This window comes from Oncorhynchus gorbuscha, linkage group LG02 (assembly GCF_021184085.1).
Source record: "Oncorhynchus gorbuscha isolate QuinsamMale2020 ecotype Even-year linkage group LG02, OgorEven_v1.0, whole genome shotgun sequence".
NCBI lineage: Eukaryota > Metazoa > Chordata > Actinopteri > Salmoniformes > Salmonidae > Oncorhynchus > Oncorhynchus gorbuscha.
In genome coordinates, this window is record NC_060174.1 from 20,276,460 (window position 1) to 20,294,183 (window position 17,724).

General features: G+C 41.7%; 1 protein-coding gene across 2 annotated transcripts; it reads left to right on the plus strand.

Annotated features, from left to right (window-relative positions):
• The first annotated feature begins 1,064 nt into the window (after positions 1-1,064).
• Positions 1,065-10,582, plus strand: LOC123998855 (scaffold attachment factor B2-like). Of its 2 annotated transcripts, XM_046304063.1 has the most exons (19): positions 1,065-1,323; positions 2,184-2,274; positions 2,382-2,446; positions 2,553-2,735; positions 2,863-2,928; positions 3,047-3,092; positions 3,856-4,285; positions 5,015-5,061; positions 5,200-5,309; positions 6,783-6,932; positions 7,094-7,164; positions 7,605-7,737; positions 7,839-7,981; positions 8,118-8,429; positions 8,723-8,863; positions 9,123-9,165; positions 9,272-9,363; positions 9,531-9,647; positions 9,829-10,582. In XM_046304063.1, exons 1-19 carry the CDS (start codon positions 1,159-1,161, stop codon positions 9,950-9,952), a joined length of 2,529 nt encoding a protein of 842 aa, XP_046160019.1. In that variant the 5' UTR covers positions 1,065-1,158; the 3' UTR covers positions 9,953-10,582. The 2 variants fall into 2 exon arrangements, with proteins under 2 accessions (XP_046160019.1, XP_046160029.1); XM_046304073.1 differs by lacking the exon at positions 8,723-8,863.
• The last annotated feature ends 7,142 nt before the right edge of the window (positions 10,583-17,724 follow it).

Consider the following 17,724-nt stretch of genomic DNA (forward strand, 5'->3'; position numbering starts at 1 on the left):
GCATTAATCGAATGGAGGCGAGGAAATGTGAATTGTTTTGCTCTCAAGAAAAGCGGGCCATTGAATGGAGTGATTACTGGGGTAGCAGTAAATGTAAAAGTTGACCAACTGAAGGGGAAAGGTCCCAGGTGTTTGTGATGCTAGTCGTTTGGTGCGACCGAGACAGGTTGGCGTGAGTGGTGAAAGTGAATAGTCATTGTCTGTTCTTTTGAGTTTTGATGTTGAGTCTTTGCCCGACAAAGTGATGATGTTAAGATATATAAGTTATCCTGTACAAGCTTTTGTGCCGAATATATTACATTGTTGCAGGTGTCAAGCTTATAGGCTTGTGGCAGCAGTGTGTAGGATGGAGGTTCCTAAGTGTGAGAAATGTGCAGAAGGCCATGAGACAAAGGGATGTGTATCAATGGGGAAAGTAGTGGTATGTGCTAATTTTAGGGGTGCCCATGGGGCTGGGTATCAGAAATTACCCGTGCGAGAGAGGCCGGTCGAGGTTTCCAGGGTTAGAGTAGTGCAGAAGTTGTCCTATGCTGAGGCAGTGAAGAAAGTAGAGGAATATGGGTCAAGGCGGACGGATCCTGAGAGGAGTGGTGTGAGTAGTAGATATGTACCAGTAAAGAGGGATAGACCAATAAGTTATATATGTTTCAGTAATATTGGAATTTTTGCATTTATAGCGATGGTTATCAACTGTATTGCATGGATGGAACGTAAGTCGCAGAAAAGGTTGTGGTGGCAGCTGCAGAGAGGTATTTGGGTGTGTTAAGTGGTGGTGTCCCATCCTTTCAGGTTCTTGGCATGAGGTAGGATTAAATAGATTTAAATAGTGGAGTATGGTGATGTTATTTTTTGTGAGTGTAGTGTTAGATGGTCGGGTATTTGTTTATCAAGTAAAGTATAAGGGAGTTTTATTCCAGTCTAGTAGGTGGCGGTAATGCAGCATTTATTGGATGCCAACCGCCGTTAAACTTCATCGAAGAGGAAGAACACTGCCACCTACTGCCCTCAGGTACAAACTGTTATCAAAAAACGCATGCGCAGTGAAATGTCCTTTTCAAAGTACGCCATTTTGTAACAGTAGACCGCCTGTTTTCGCGCAAGAGAGCAGCTATTCCGTGATTGCAAACACTTTTATTGTTGCGTTTTCTCAGTGTAATAATGGCTGAAAACTCTTCGGCAGGAGAAGCTGGGACTGTTGAGATTCCGGAGGGAGCGATTCGCAAATTGTCGGAGTTGAGAGTCATTGACTTAAAAGCCGAATTAAAAAGGCGAAATCTGGACACCATTGGCATCAAGAGTACGCTGACTGAGAGGCTGAAAAAGGTAGACATGCTAACTAGTAGATGGATAGCTGTGCTAATGTGCTTGGTATTTTGCCAACTGAGATGACCTTTCGTGATAATTCCACAATTAAGTGGAACCAGTATAATTGAATTAGTTAATATAATTATCAATAGTTAGCTATAACCACTAGCATTAGCTAAACTTGATATTTACTCCAAATGGAAAGTGAACGTTAGTGAACCATGGCCTTGCGTGGCGTTAGCCACATGGTTCCCTTTCCTCGAGTACCCCTACTCCGTATTCTAGAACTAGCACACCCGATTCAACTACCAAACATCTTGGTGGTTAGTTCTACCATTTGAATCATACGTTCTCGTTTTAGAATACATAAAATACGTTGAATGGAGGGTAACTTACTGAGAGGTTAGGGCGGCGCACAATTGACCTAGTGTCGTTCGGGCAATGGGATTGTTTGGCCTGGGGGGCATTATAAGTAAGCCGTCATTGTAAATAATATTTTGTAATTAACTGCCCTGCCTAGTTAAATAAAATCGAGGTTTGCGAAACACGGCCTAGGCATGCAGCTAGCTGGTTCGAATCCAGGCTCTATCTAAACCGACCGTGATTGGGAGGCCCATAGTGCTGCACGCGATTGACCCAGCGTTGGCCGGTGTAGGCTGTAATTTTTTCTTAACTGACTTGCCGAGTTAAATAAAGTTAATATAAAGATGTATACATAGCTAGCTAACGTTAAGTAACAATAATTCCACCAGCCAGCACCACATAGCCCTGTGTTTGATAGCCAAATTGGCTTAACTCCTGAAACCAGATCTAACATAGTTGGCTAGGTAGCTAGATAACATCATTCATTCACCATGTCATCATCAATTTCTCCACAGGCGATTGAAGAAGAGGGTGGAAATCCAGATGAGATGGAGGTTGTTCTCGATGGAACTCCTAAGAAGGCACTGGCTAAACGGACCTCCAAAGGTATGTTAAAGGGGTGGGAGCAACGGTCTTAAGTCAACAATAATATCTTGAAGTAAAGATAAAATATATTACAGAGAGACTTAAAATGAGACATTGCTCTTCTGCAGGGAAAAAACAGGAGAACGATGAACCAGAGGACTGCACCATGGAGGAAGATTCAGGTGATGGGCAGGTGTGTATCAACCGTTGAATCACCTGTTTTGATCTAATGTAATCGCTTTGCTCTACTGTTAGTGTCCCTGGATAACAATCTATTGATGAATTCACTTCCCTTCAAGGATGACATGGAGAACATGCAGGACATGGACATCCTGGATATGAATGTGCTTGATGAAGCTGAGAATGACAACGGTGTGCCAGGAGAGGATGAGTATGACACGGATGAAGTCCTGAATGAAGATGAACACGACATCGGTATCTCTGGCTCTACTGGGCCAATGGGCAAAGCCAAACCTGAAGAGGTGAGACACATGCGCAAGAGTTGTGTGGAACAGTCGTGTCTAATGATGTTGCCAATATTATCTTGTTTTTGAAATGTTGCACCATGCTGGTGTGTGATTCTTTTTTTTTTCCTCTTTCTAAAACTAGGATGTACAGACTAAAGTAGCAGACATGGAAGTTAATGAAGATCTCACTTGCCCATCAGCAAAGGAGGTATAGTTGGTCATTTGTTTGTAGTTGGAATGAAGAAACACTAAGTGACTGTAAAAAGCCATTTGTGGTTGGTACTGACCAATGTTACACTAGATACATTTTCCCTTTATTTCTTTAGGTTCAAGAGAAGGTTCTGGATCCCGAAGACTCAAAGGAAGAAATAGGTACCTTTTGAGAAGTGGTTGGAAGTTCATATGAATGCACACTTTCCTTTTGCAGTGTAAACCTTGGAATGCAAGTCCTTTAGATACAAATTATTGCTGTGGTTGGTCAGAGACTGGAAATCCAAAGATAATTGCTGACTGTGTGTTGATGCTTGTTAACTAAAATTGTTAAATACTCACATTTATTCTGTCCATTTTTGGCACCCTCCTATTATTAACACAGAACTGGTTAACAATCTGAAGCACAGAGCCAGTAATTAAAGATGTAGTTAGTGAGATGTTGCAAGTGATATGCAGTGTTTTTAGGTTGCCACACAAAGAGCCAGAAGAAAAGAAGACTGAGGCCCATTTGAAACCAACCATTCAAAAGCCTTTTTAGGACTGACTAGTATTCTCACTGGACATGAGACTAATGGAATTCTGAATTCGATGTCACTTACCACATTATGGACACTCATGAAGTCAGCAATTGCATGAAGACGGACCTTCCTTGTGCCTCTGCTGATCTTGTGGCTTTCTTCAGATCAGATCTTTTTCTACCTTGCGATCAGGTGTACTGAAATGGTCGACTTGAATGAGGAGTTATACTGCTTGGTCAGTCTCTTTGGTTTTTCCAGTCTCTTGTTACGTGTATATCTGTGTATACATAGTTCAATGACAGCGGAGGGCCACGTCCTTTTCCAGCCTTGCCAGTTCCACGTTAACCATTGCTGTGTTTCAGAAGTAATTAAACTCTGCCATTCTATTCCTGTTAAATCCGTAGAAAATGAGAAAGTAGCCGGGTCTTGTTTATCTGAGCCACTAAATGAAGAGTGCCAGGAGCCACCAACTGAAGATCAAGGCACCATCGGGGACACGATCAATGTTGCAGAGGAAGACGATGTGTGCGACACCACTAATGCAGAGGAGGCCATCAATGTAGAGACTGAACTGTCGACTAGCGACAAGGACGTTGCTAAGCTAACTGAACGTCAAATTAAAGATGCTGAGAACACGCAAAATGTCCCTGAAGAGACGGTTGACGCTGAAAGTAATCAGGCTGTTAGTGTAAACGAGCAGGGCGAAAGCGCTGTTGATTCTGAAATGGTTTCTAAGGCTGAGGGTGAGGAGGAAGACAAGACTGAAGAGAACGCTGCAGAATCAACGGCAGTGAAAGAGTCCTCTTCTGTTGAGGGCGATGATCAGAAAAAGAGGTTTGTTGTTTTCTGTCTACTAGAACAATGGCTATCTGTTGCATTGGCTCCTTTTTAGCAAGTTTTGGTGCTCTTTTGGAGGCAAAATGGTCTGCGCATTTGTCAAGTTTTCATTTTGTCATTCCCCACCTATACCTCACCTCTTAACCATCATAAAGTAATGTATAGATGCAGTAAAGAGGTCAATGGAACTTGACCAAAACAATGGAAACGCGTGGGGGAAAGATCCCAAATCTCTTCGTTGCCCCCCCCCCCAAGCAAAATTACTCTCCTTTCAGGCTATTTGTTTTTTTTACACTATTAGGTAAAATTTGAGTTTAATGCTTGTATGGATGTCAACCACAATGAATGTTAATGTCATCTTTTCCAACTGCATTACAGCTTATACGAACAGGACTTAGCATTTAGCAGTCACTTCTAAACCTGAAAATGCACTGCTACTAAATGTAATGCAGCCATGCAGCCCAATCAATTCAAATGGGCACCGTTCCGGCATCCTTCTAGCCCTCATGGTCTACGTTCCATTGACCTCTTTACTGCGTCTATTGGGAGTTTCTTTGGCCATTTAAGGCAGCCTAGTGACATTGACACCAACCCAATCACTGATGTTGTATATGTTGGGGATAATTCCTGTGTGCACAGGGTAAGTATAATTCATCTGGATGAGACCCCCTCCCCCACACCTTTTTCAATATACAAATATTAATTGTGTGTTCTCTTTGCCTTTAGTTCTGATGAGGAAAAGGGTAGCAAGCCTGACTCAAAAGAGGATAAGGGTAAGTGTGAATATTGTCCCCCCTATCATTTTGTGATTGGGATGTCCATTGTAGATAATGTGCTTTCACCTGAATGAGGTGCTGAATCAGCTCTGAGTTGAATGTCCACCTTAGTCATGTTTGTCTGTGGTCCAAAAGCCCCTGCAGGCAATGCTCCAGCTAGTAGTGGCAGAAACCTGTGGGTTAGCGGGCTCTCCTCCACCACCAGAGCGACTGATCTGAAGACTCTGTTCAGCAAGTATGGGAAGGTCAGTATCCTGAGAAATACCACCCTTTTTGGTATGTGCATGAATGTACACTGAACAAAAATATGAATGCAACATGTAAAGTGTTGGTCCCATATTTTATTTCAGCTCATCTCTGAAACATCTCTGAACATCTCTGAAATGTTCCCTACGCGCTTAAAAATGTATTTCTCTCAATTTTGTTTACATTTCTACACCTGATGTGGCATATCAAGAAGCTGATTACACAGGTGCACCTTGTGCTGGCGTCAATGAAAGGCCACTCTAAAATGTGCAGCTTTTTGTCACAACACAATGTAACAGATGTCTCAGGTTTTGAGGGAGTGTGCAATTGGCATGCTGACTGCAGGAATGTCCACCAGAGCTGTTGCCAGAGAATTGAATGTTAATTTCTCTACCATAAGCTGCCTCAATGTCGTTTTGGAGAATTTTGCTGTACGTTTGACCATCCTAACAACGGCAGTCCGTGTGTAACCATGCCAGCCCAGGACCTCCACATCATCTGATAATAGCCACCCGGACAGCTGATAAAATTGTGGGTTTGCACAGCAGAATAATTTCTGCACAAACTATCAGAAAGCTCATCTGCGTGCCCGTCGTCCTCACCAAGGTCTTGACCTGACTGCAGTTTGGTGTTGTAACTGACTTCAGTGGGCAAGTGCTCACCTTCGATGGCACGCTGGAGAAGTGAGTTTCACAGATAAATCCCGGTTTCTACTGTATGGCGTTTGGGCGAGCAGTTTGTTGATGTCTACGTTGTGAACAGAGTGCCCCATTGGGTAGTGGTATGGGTAGGAATAAGCTACGGACAATGAACACAATTGTTTTTTATCAATGACAATTCGAATGCAGAGGTACCGTTATGGGATCCTGAGGCCCATTGTCGTTCCATTCATCCGCTGGCATCACCTCATGTTTCAGCATAATAATGTATGTCCCCATGTCGCAAGCTGTACACAATTCCTGGAATCTGAAAATGTCCCAGTTCTTCCATGGCCTGCGTACTCTCCAGGCATGTCACCCATTGAGCATGTTTTGGATGCTCTGGATCAACGTGTACGATCAACCTGGTCTTCCGGTTTCCCCATCAGTCTCCAGCAACTTCGCACAAGAGTGGGACAACTTTCCATGCCACAATCAACAGCCTGATCTACTCTATGTGGAGATGTCGTGCTGCCTGAGGCAAATGGGCACACCACAGTGACTTGTTTTCGGATCCACTTCCTTCCTTTCATTTGTAAGCATCTGTTGGTCACACAACTTGTCTGTATTCCCAGTAATGTGACATCCATAGATTAGGGCCTAGTGAATTTATTTAAAATGACTGATTTTCTTTATGAACTGTAACTCAGTAAAGTCTTTGAAATCGTTGAGTTTTATTTTTGGTTGGAATAATTGAGGAAGATGTTGTTTTGGAGCCCACACACACACTTTTCCTGCCCAACAATTAGGGTCCTATCATTCTCCGTCCCTCAGGTTGTTGGTGCTAAAGTGGTGACTAATGCCCGGAGCCCTGGTGCTCGCTGCTACGGCTTTGTCACCATGTGTTCCACAGATGAGGCCACCAAGTGCATCAGCCACCTGCACAGGACAGAGCTCCACGGGAGAATGATCTCTGTTGAAAGGGTGAGGGTCATTATCTACCACCGTGCATATCAGTTGCCTTTGAGACCGACCACTGCTGTACACAACAGTAAACCTGTTGTGTTTCTCAAATTAATGGGTTGCCTTCATTCAGAGTAGTAAGGTTTGACCATTCTAATCTGTCACTTTGACCTCTTTTCCAGGCTAAGAATGAGCCTGCTGGGAAGAAACCTGCTGACCAGTCTGGCACCGATGGGAGACACTCAGACTCCAAGTAAAAGCTGAGAACACATCATTACACATTAAGTTATTATGTACGGTATGTCATGTAGTCTGTACAAGGTATGACAGCAATCCATGCTTTGGTTTAATTTCCTTGGCAGTGGCTGTTACTGTTTCCAATGCAAAGTTTTTGCATTTGTCGCACAAATCCCATTCACATCATGGGACTGATATTAGCATTTTTCCCACGCATGTTCAACTCCTCTGACTTTGGTAAGCTTCACAATCAATTTGAAATACATAGGGATGATTGACGTGTGAGAAATTTGTGCCACAAATGCTCAAATGTTAGCATTTGGAAACCGTGCCAGGGAAACTAAACCAAAGCATAGATTTTAGTCCTACCATGTCCATAGACTGCTTACAGGGTAAGGAAACCAATGTCACTTTGTAGTTTGGGTGAACTATTCCTTTAACATTTTCTCTATCCAGGTCCGATGCAAACAAGGACGAAAAGGCTGAAGGAGAAGTCGGGAAAGATGGAAAACGCAATGAGAGAACAGTGGTGATGGACAAGTCTAAGGGAGAGCCTGTTGTCAGCGTGAAAGCCAAAAGCAAAGACCGGGTAAGATACCCACATGCTGACCTCTGTGCTCCATCTATTGAACTTTCACCTCAAACTTTTTTGAAAACTAGTTACGCTACATGATCTGTTATTCAATCCAGAGCACCAAGAGTCGTGACCGCAAGTCTGCAAGCAAAGAGAAGGATATACTGTCATTTGACCAGATCAAGGAACAACGTGAGCGAGAGAGACAGAGACAGCGGGAGAGGGACATCAGGGAGGTGGAGAGACGCAGACACTCTGGGTGAGGAGTTGCTCTAGTTGCAGGACATTTCACCGGAAGCCAGCTCGTTATAACAGTTGGTACTATGCTTTGAACGAGGACTCGTCATTTAAAGTGGGATCAGCTAAAAATATCTCACGTCCTTTGTTTGGTCCAGTGAGCGCGACCGCGGCAGTGGTGCAGACGGTCGCACGGAGCGCGAGCGTATCCGCCTGTTCCGGGAGAAGGAGGAGCGTGAACGCCTGCTGCGTAAGAGAAACTGGCTGGAGGTGGAAAAGGAGCGGCTGAACTTTGACCGCTTGGAGCGTGAGTTCCTGGAGCGCGAGCGTCAGCGCGTGGAGTATGAGCGCCGGCGTGAGCAGGAGAGGATCCAGCGGGAGAGGGATGAGCTCCGCAGGCAGCAGGAGCAGCTGCGCTTCGAGCAGGACCGCCGGCCCCTCAAGAGGCCATACGCCGACGTGGACAGCAGGTACACATTTTATCCCCCCCCCTCTCCATAGCATAAGTACGGTTTGAATTGCCAGGTCGCTAGATTTTAGTTTATTTTTACAGGGACAGTGCACATTAATCAACGTTTCAGTAAAAGTGCCGGTTTTAGCCAACCGGCTAATTTTCACCCGCAGTCCCTGGACAGGTTTTTAGATCGTTAAGGCCACAACCTCAGCGCCTATAGATCTTCAGTATGCATGCCTGTCATGTAAAGGTGTGCGTGGTTTGAGAATACTTTATTGCGACTGACTGACAAAGACCTGCTGCTTGTAGGAAAGACAACTGGCAGGACAACAAGAGGCTGGCTATGGATGACCGCTATGGGGGGCGCTCAGACTTCGGTCGCCAGGAGCGCTACCAAGACTTTGACCACAGGGACCGCAGTCGCTACCAGGACGATTCCGTCATTGACAGGTACAGAGTAGACTAAGGTTATTTGCCGCGAGCTGACACCAGCTGTTATGAAGGTTTATGACATCATTGTCATTGTTGTGTAGCCCTTATGGGGGGGTCAAATATTTTTAGACTGATTCTATAACAGATGCCTATATGTATACTTATGTAAAAAGTAGTATTACTGGTCAACTGCTTGTGGTGGTGAATTTGTAGTTGTATGCCACATGCTTTGATCAATGCTGGATGTTTGTTTAATAATCTGAGCTCTTTCCTGTAGGAGGGACACTTCACGGGCTGTGGTTGCAGACCGGGATAGTGCGGTAAGAGACATTGCCATATGTATGCATTGAGGTTCTTGTAGTACCACCTGTCTTTCTCAGCATTTTCTCCCATTGTTTGTTTTTAATCATGCTTCCCTCTCGGCAGCACTTCTCCGACCGTACCGAGAGGCACGGGAGGGACACTCGTGACACCTGGACCGCTGCAGGAAGTTATGACAAGCGTACTATTAATCCAAGGTCAGCTTGATTTTAGATGGCTTTGACAAGTTTATTTACATTTACATTTACATTTAAGTCATTTAGCAGACGCTCTTATCCAGAGCGACTTACAAATTTACCTCACCAGTTGGAGACCAATGTGTGTTCTGCACTTCTCTGCGTCAACTGTCCGCTGTTTCTTTCAGGGTGGGCCGTGACTGGGACTCAGGACGGAAAATAGATGGGGACCGAACATGGCAAACAGGCCGAGACGGTGGCATCCCAGGCCAAAGTCACATTGGGGCACGGGGAGGAATGGCAGGGTAAGTTGAAATATAAATATAGCGTTATTTACTGTTTTCATCACACGCCAGTCAATGTAGGATTAGGAAATGTGGGGCCAGATGGATTCCTCTTTTGAGCCAGGTGCAACTTTTTATTCCCTCCCGTTAGGATGAAAACCTTTCCGCAATACTGATGCTTAGTGTCTTATCTCACCCACAGTCGTGGTGGAGGCTACATGCCAACGGGGACCTCCCAGTCCCTCTCTGGAGCTCTGAATCGTCAGAACCAGATGATGCAAGGCAGTGGGATGCAGGGTGGCGGGGCATTCGGTCGCCGCTACTGAGGTCTGAACACCCTTGTTCCCAGTCACACGTTTAAGTGTATGCAAGTGAAAACGTCTGCAGCTTGTATATTGCTCACGGAAGCTTCGTGAATTCAGATGTTGCTTTTATAGTCCCTTTGACTTTCTTTCCTCAAACTAAGACACGATTGAACTGAACATCTGAGTTTTAAATGTCTCTGATCAGATCATCCATTGGTTTTTCATTCGGAGTGTCCTTTTTGTTTTCAAATTAATTGGATTTTTTTATTTTTGTGTATTAAGTGATTTGTATGGGTTTGAATTTTGGTAGAAATGCTCAGGAATGCGTCTGCTTAAACCGTTTGCTAAAACCTGTGGTGAACTTGGTTGCGGAGAAGTACGAACCCATTAATGATCATGATTGTTTCAGACTTAATTTCAGTAACTGTCATTGTCTTTAGTTTTTGTACTTAAACAACTATTTTTCAGACTTTGTATTGACACTGTAACTTCACAGAACAGAAGTACATGCTCACAATAGGAAACAAATCAACCGTGTCAGATTCAACTGCAGTTGTACTATACCACTGGATGGCACCTGATGGCTATTTTTCTGTGAAATGAAAATGCTGCCTAATAAAATTCGTATTGCAGTGCAACTGCTAAACAGTTTTTTGACGTGTCTTTCTCATCATAATAACGATATAATGATTAACATTTACCTGTCAAACTTGATTAACAACAAAAGGATCATGGTAGATGTATAACTCCACAAATCCAATAGAATAGAGGGCTTATAAGAGCTCAGGACTCTTCATGTAACCAGAAAAAGAGAAAGGACAACATCCTTGTGAAATGTGTTTGTGTGCATTTCAGGTTGTTTGGGCCTTACATTTAGCAGTGGTTAGGTTAAAAATCAGAAATTGTATAAATGGGTTGGGTTTAGCCATAATATTTTTGTGGCTGTGTTAACTAATGATGACCTTTCCAAACGTGTGGTTGTCACTATAGCCACAGTCAATTACATTTACATTTAAGTCATTTAGCAGACAATTGTGGCTAAACTGCATAATTCTAAAATGTTTCATTAAAATCTGATTTTAATACTTAACCACTTTAACCTTATGCCTTACCTTGAATTAAGACAAAAGCACATTACATTTTTTTTTACCATTTAGCCCATTTTGCTGTTGTAATTAGTGACAACCTTTCGTGTGTTGTAAACTTGCCTGGCAGCCCCAGTTCGCACCATGCATTCAATATGACGGCTAAGACAGTTGCTTGCAAATGGGATCCACCCAAAGTGATTTCAAGTGGAAGATACAGGTACTTTTTTTACAGTTAATCCTTAAATCTGGATTTTGCGTTTTAGGAACCATTTAGGTATAGTATTAAAAAAAAATGATTATGGAAAATAGGTTTTTGACCTTACTGCTATTAGCCCATCGTTTCCCAAACCTTGTCCTGGGAACTCCAAGGATGCATTTTAATTTGACTTTTTTACCCTAGCACTACACTAATTAAAATAATCAAAGCTTGGGTTAATTACTTGAATTGGTGCTAGGGCAAAAACTAAATTATGTATCTATTTCTGTCCCCAGGACTGAGTTAGGGAAACCTTGTGTTAGCCCATAGAACCGTTTTGAGTAACAGATTCATACAAAGAAATTAATGTTGGCAGATAGGTGGTACCAACTTCACACAAGTTTGTGAGTCTTGTGGGGGTCAAAGAGCGAGAGGGTATGCCAAACTGTTTGGATGCAACAGAAGTTTGATTTTTGGGATGTCTCAGTCTGACACATCGCTGTAGCTCAGCCACCTTCCACCGCAGATGCGGAAGGCTGCCATTGGCAGATGCAGTGGATTGAGACACAGCCCACACAAAAGGGTGCAGCCCACACCCTTTCAAGAAGCTCGAACCAAAGTCTGTGTAAGTGGCTGTTCAAGTGAGCATGCTTTTCCGCAAGAGACCAATGGCGCTGATCTATTGTTTCCCTCCCCGCTCTCTCCACCTGCCCCGAACAGACAAAATTAGCCAGTAAGGTGTTTCGCATCTGGAGCAGCCCTCCACGGGGTGGGGGTCAATAAGTAGACCAGCGTGACTGGAAAAAATTAGGGAGGTCAACTCGTCCCAAATCTCAATTGGGTTGAGGTCGGGTGATTGTGGAGGCCAGGTCATCTGATGCAGCACTCCATCACTCTCCTTGTTGGTCAAATATCCCTTACACAGCCTGGAGCTGTGTTGGTTCATTGTTCTGTTGAAAAACAAATAATAGTCCCACTAAGCGCAAACCAGATGGGATGGTGTATCGCTGCAGAATGCTGTGGTAGCCATGCTGGTTAAGTGTGCCTTGAATTCTAAATAAATCACAGATGGTGTCACCAGCAGAGGACCCCCACACCATCACACCTCTTCCTCCATGCTTCACAGTGGGAACCACACATGCAGAGATCATCTGTTCACCTACTTTGCGTCTCACAAAGACACGGCGGTTGGAACCAAAAATCGCACATTTGGACTCATCAAACCAAAAGACAAATTTCCACTGGTTTAATGTCCATTGCTTGTGTTTCTTGGCCCAAGTAAGTCTCTTCTTCTTGATGTCCTTTAGTAGTGGTTTCTTTGCAACAATTAGACTATGAAGGCCTGATTCACGCAGTCTCCTCTGAACAGTTGATGTTGAGATGTGTCTGTTACTTGAACTCTGTGAGGTGCAATCTGAAGTGCAATTAATTGACCATTTCTGAGGCTGGTAACTAATGAACTTATCCTCTGCAGCAAAGGTAACTATGGATGTTCCTTTCCTGTGGCGGTCCTCATGAGAGCCAGTTTCATCATGGCACTTGATGGTTTTTGCGACAGCACTTTAATAAACTTTCAAAGTTCTTGACATTTTCCGTATTGACTGACCTTCATGTCTTAAAGTAATGATGGACTGTTGTTTCTCTTTGCTTATTTGAACTGTTCTTGGACTTGGTCTTTTACTAAATAGGGCTATCTTCTGTATACCACCCCTACCTTGTCACAACACAACTGATTGGCTAAAACGCATTAAGAAGGAAAGAAATTCCACAAATTCACTTAGAACAAGGCACACCTGTTAATTGAACTGCATTCCACCTCATGAAGCTGGTTGAGAGAATGCCAAGAGTGTGCAAAGCTGTCATCAAGGCAAACGGTGGCTACATTGAAGAATCTAAAATATGTTTAGATTTAGAACACTTTTTTTGGTTACTACATGATTCCATTTGTGTTATTTCATAGTTTTAATGTCTTCACTATTACTCTACAATGTATAAAATAGTAAAAAATAAAGAAAAACCCTTGAATGAGTCGGTGTTTCCAAACTTTTGACAGGTTCTGCATTTCATAGATGACATTCTCATACATAACATTTGTGTACAGAGACATAGATCTACCAGCAGGACTGGAAACGTAATTAAATGTCTAAAGATGTTATAAATCTATGGTGCATGTCTGTGTTGAATCACACCTCAGTCTCAAATTTAGTCAAACTCAAACTACTAAATGGGGAAGCAATCTATGAATTCTATCTGCTCCATCTCCTAAACCAGCACATCCTTCCAAACTACAGTACTACCCATTTACCTCAAATTATAAGTTACATTCTGATATTGTTGAATGAATCTCACACAATTTAATTCCATGATTAGATCTTTGATGGTCCATGATCGTGTTCTTTATTACAGCCTACTGCATTCGGCTAAAAATGAGAACATTTTGCAAAAGATGACAAGTTAAATTAATGTCATTTCTACATCTCTGGTCAGAGTTAAGAACACTGCAGACAAAGGGTGACTGCCTGTCTATAATGAAATGTGCCCAACTGGAATCGTAAAGGGTGAAATGTTGCACAGAATGTGCCAGTCGATTTTGATGAAATAAGGTGAAAGCACTGTACTGTACAAATTGTGTTGCCTTGACCCTATATTTATCCTTTACCAAATTGCAATAATTGTTCATATTTCTCCTTGGTGAACAATACAGAGATGCCAATACCTAAACAGATACCTACCAGAGAATACATTTTTGCTTACTTATGATTTTTTTAAAGTAGTGTTTTCATATCAATAACAAAACATCAGTACGTTTCAAAAACGTGGAAGGAATTCTTCTAATTTCTCAATTTGAGCCCAATGCTTATTGTTCCTCTTCTGGAGTTCTCTGATAAGTTCCTCTATATCCATTGCTCCCCCTCCTTGTGGGGTTTCTTCAGGACAATGGCTATTTCATTCAGAAAGAAGAATGGTAACAGCACCCTCAATGTCTACATGAGACAACTAGATCATGCATAGAAACATGGCATGGCCTATACAAGTGGGAAAGTGTCCTTTAAAATGTAATTTTCCTGTCAGGTTTACTATCCAACCCTGTTAATGAAAGTTAACTCTGATTTGTGTGGTGGCACATGTTGTCCAAATCGGCCTGGGCATGGCAGCCACCTGTATTGAGGAAGAGAGCAATTTGATTAATACTGCAGACTCATAATTCGAAACAGAAAAATGGAAGGAAATTATATAACTCCACCCTGACTACTTTAGGTCAAGTGTAAGGTAAATAAGGACTAGGGTTACAAAGGAGGGTATGTTACTGAAAACCTTTGAAGTTTACCAGTAAACTACCATGTGTATTTTTCAAGGGTTTTAAGTAATCTATCACAATCTAGTGGCCCTTTTGGTCCTTCAGATTATCACAGATGTCTAACAATCTCTGGCCTTCTGTGTGGCTTTATCACATGTAATATACAGGATATGAAATCATTGAATAATATGATTTTAAAATATAAAAAATAGAATGACAAAGCTGTCTTATCCTAAATTTGAACCATTAACTTAGTGAATACCATTGGTGTTATGAAGGTTTCAACATGAAATATAATCTATATATTTGTTTCACAAACCTGCATTTAGTTTTGTATTTGTTATGTTTCGGCATCCAACTGGTGGCCGTTGTGAAAAAAGTCAATAGTTGGAAGAGTTGCAGAGTTAATTAAAAATATATGCTTTTTTCATTAATTAGGATATTTTCTCTTGAACCATATGGTCTATCTACTAGAAACTCATGGACAATATAAACACAGATATAATAAATTAATACAGTATATGAATTCATTTATAAAGGACCAACGTTACTGTAGAATGCCATGGATTTTCTGTTAATGACCAAAATTACTGAAGATTACAGTAAATTACAGATGAATTTGCAACCCTATTCAGGACATAGGCCTACTGTATAAGATTTTTCTCAGGCATGTTTTTCTTAAAACATTCTTGAGTTTTCTCAGACGTTAATCTTATCTTGTTTTATGGTATTATGACATATGTAATAGGAATTGTGAGTGATATTGATAATAATATTATATTGTAATTATTATTAGTCACAGCTTCACCCAGCTGCAGATACCCTGGAACCCATACATGCCGGGTAACACAAGGACGTGTTTAGGCTTTTCTCCTCTAAGAAAAACACCTGCCATTCAAGGATTCATTATTTAACAAAACACAGAAAATTGAAATAGGCTAGAAATGTTATTTGTACTTTATTTTATATCCCCAGAGGACTATCACATGCTGTTTCTAATATTAAGTCGCTGATCACGGACAGTTCCTAATCAGTAGGGATAGCCACTGAATGTTTACTTCAAACATCCCACCTAGAAGTCCTTGCCTATCCTCTTGTTTTGGGATGCCTCTAGCATGAATGTCCTTGTGTCTGTTGAAGTGTTGGTCTCTTTGCTGCAGTGCTGCAACTGATGGCCCTTTCCCAAATACCATGCTTGCCTCAAAGAGGTTCTTCTGCACTCAAGATACTTTAATTCCCCAAAGCTTGCAGCAGGGGGCGATGCAATACCACATTTGGATTCTAATTATTTTCCATTGCCATTACCCCCCAAGGTTACATCTAGAATTGATTACACCTGAAGGTCTCATGGAGGATATGACTTTTCAAACAGATAATCCTCTCTTAGTGGTGGGAATGTGGGTCTATTGACACACATTATGTCATTCAGGCTTTCAACGATATGGGTCGTTCCACCAATTGGGTGGGTGCCTTTTGAGTAGTGTAACTTGGTAGGAAGAAAAACTTGTTTTCACCTCATTTTAACATTCTGTCACAAAGATCACGTTCAACTGAATAAAAAACATATTTTCCTATCTCAAGAGGTGTTAAATCAAATAAAAAATGACTATAGTAAGTGCCTATTAAGTGCCAAGTAAAGTAACAGGGTTGACGATTCCATCTTAAATCAGCCATAAATCCCCCAGGGGGAAAGAAGCTTGTTATGTGCAACAGGGAGGGGCAATTGAATGCAAGCTTTTCTAGCCTATCTATGGGTAACAGGGTTCACGTGTTATGCTCGACCCACTCAGTTACCCACCACAAAACATCAGAAAATTGCCTAAAAGAGTTTAACCTGCTTTCACACTAGGGTTTGACTATAAGATTTTTAATGTTTCTTCTGAATGTTCAAATTAAAGTTCAGTTCATATAACAGGGTTGACCTTAAAATGAGGGACAGGTTTATTTTATTTTTCTTAAAATGAATCACCAATTGCATTAAATAAATAATAATGACCATAAATGACTGTCAAAGCAACAGAATAACTTTACACCTTTGAGAAATGTCTGGGTGATTTAAAATGAGTGAGTTAAAAGTCAGTTAAAATCTTCATAGTAGTTACAGAGTGTGTACATTTCTGGCACTTTAGCAGTTCTTTAAGATAAATCTTTAAAAGAAAATCTACAAGGAATAATGGGATAAAATTCCCAGATCCAGATGTGCAAAGCTGATACAGACATACCCAAATTTGTTACTACAAAGGATTTTCTCAGGGGTGTTAATACTTACAGTATCAGTCAAATGTTTGGACACACTTACTCATTCAATGGTTTTTCTTTCTTTTGACCATTTTCTACATTGTAGAATAATAGTGAAGACATCAAAACTATGAAATAACACATCTGGAATCATGTAGTAACCAAAAAAGTGTTAAACAAATCAAAATATATTTTATATTTGAGATTCTTCAAAGTTGGCACCCTTTGCCTTGATGACAGCTTTTCACACTCTTGGCATTCTCTCAACCAGCTTCATGAGGTAGTCACCTGGAATGCATTTCAATTAACAGGTGTGCCTTGTTAAAAGTGAATTTGTGGAATTTCTGTCCTTCTTAATGCGTTTGTGCCAATCATTTGTGTTGTGACAAGGTAGGGGTTGTATACAGAAGATTGGTGTATTTGGTAAAATACCAAGTCCATATTATGGAAATAACAGCTCAAATAAGCAAAGAGAAATGACAGTCCATCATTACTTTAAGACATGAAGGTCAGTCAATCTGGAAAATTTCAAGAACTTTGAAAGTTTCTTCAAGTGCAGTTGCAAAAACCATCAAGCGCTATGATGAAACTGGCTCCCATGAGGACCGCCACAGGAAAATATTCATTAGAGTTACCAGCCAAATAAATGCTTCACAGAGTTCAACATAAACTGTTCAGAGGAGACTGCGTGAATCAGGCCTTCATGGTCGTATTGCTGTAAAGAAACCACTACTAAAGGACACCAATAAAAAGAGATTTGCTTGGGCCAAGAAACACAAGAAATGGACATAGACCGGTGTAAATCTGTCCTTTGGTCTGATGAGACGCAGAGTAGGTGAACGGATGATCTCGGCATGCGTAGTTCCCACTGAGAAGCATGGAGGAGGAGGTATGATGGTGTGGGCGTGCTTTGTTGGTGACACCGTCTGTGATTTATTTAGAATTCAAGGCACACTTAACCAGCATGGCTACC

Coding starts and splice junctions, on each gene's coding strand:
- LOC123998855 (XM_046304063.1), top strand. CDS start 1,159: ATGGCTGAAAACTCTTCGGCAGGAGAAGCTGGGACTGTTGAGATTCCG. Junction 1,324..2,183: donor TGACTGAGAGGCTGAAAAAG/GTAGACATGCTA, acceptor ATTTCTCCACAG/GCGATTGAAGAAGAGGGTGG. Junction 9,648..9,828: donor GCACGGGGAGGAATGGCAGG/GTAAGTTGAAAT, acceptor TCTCACCCACAG/TCGTGGTGGAGGCTACATGC.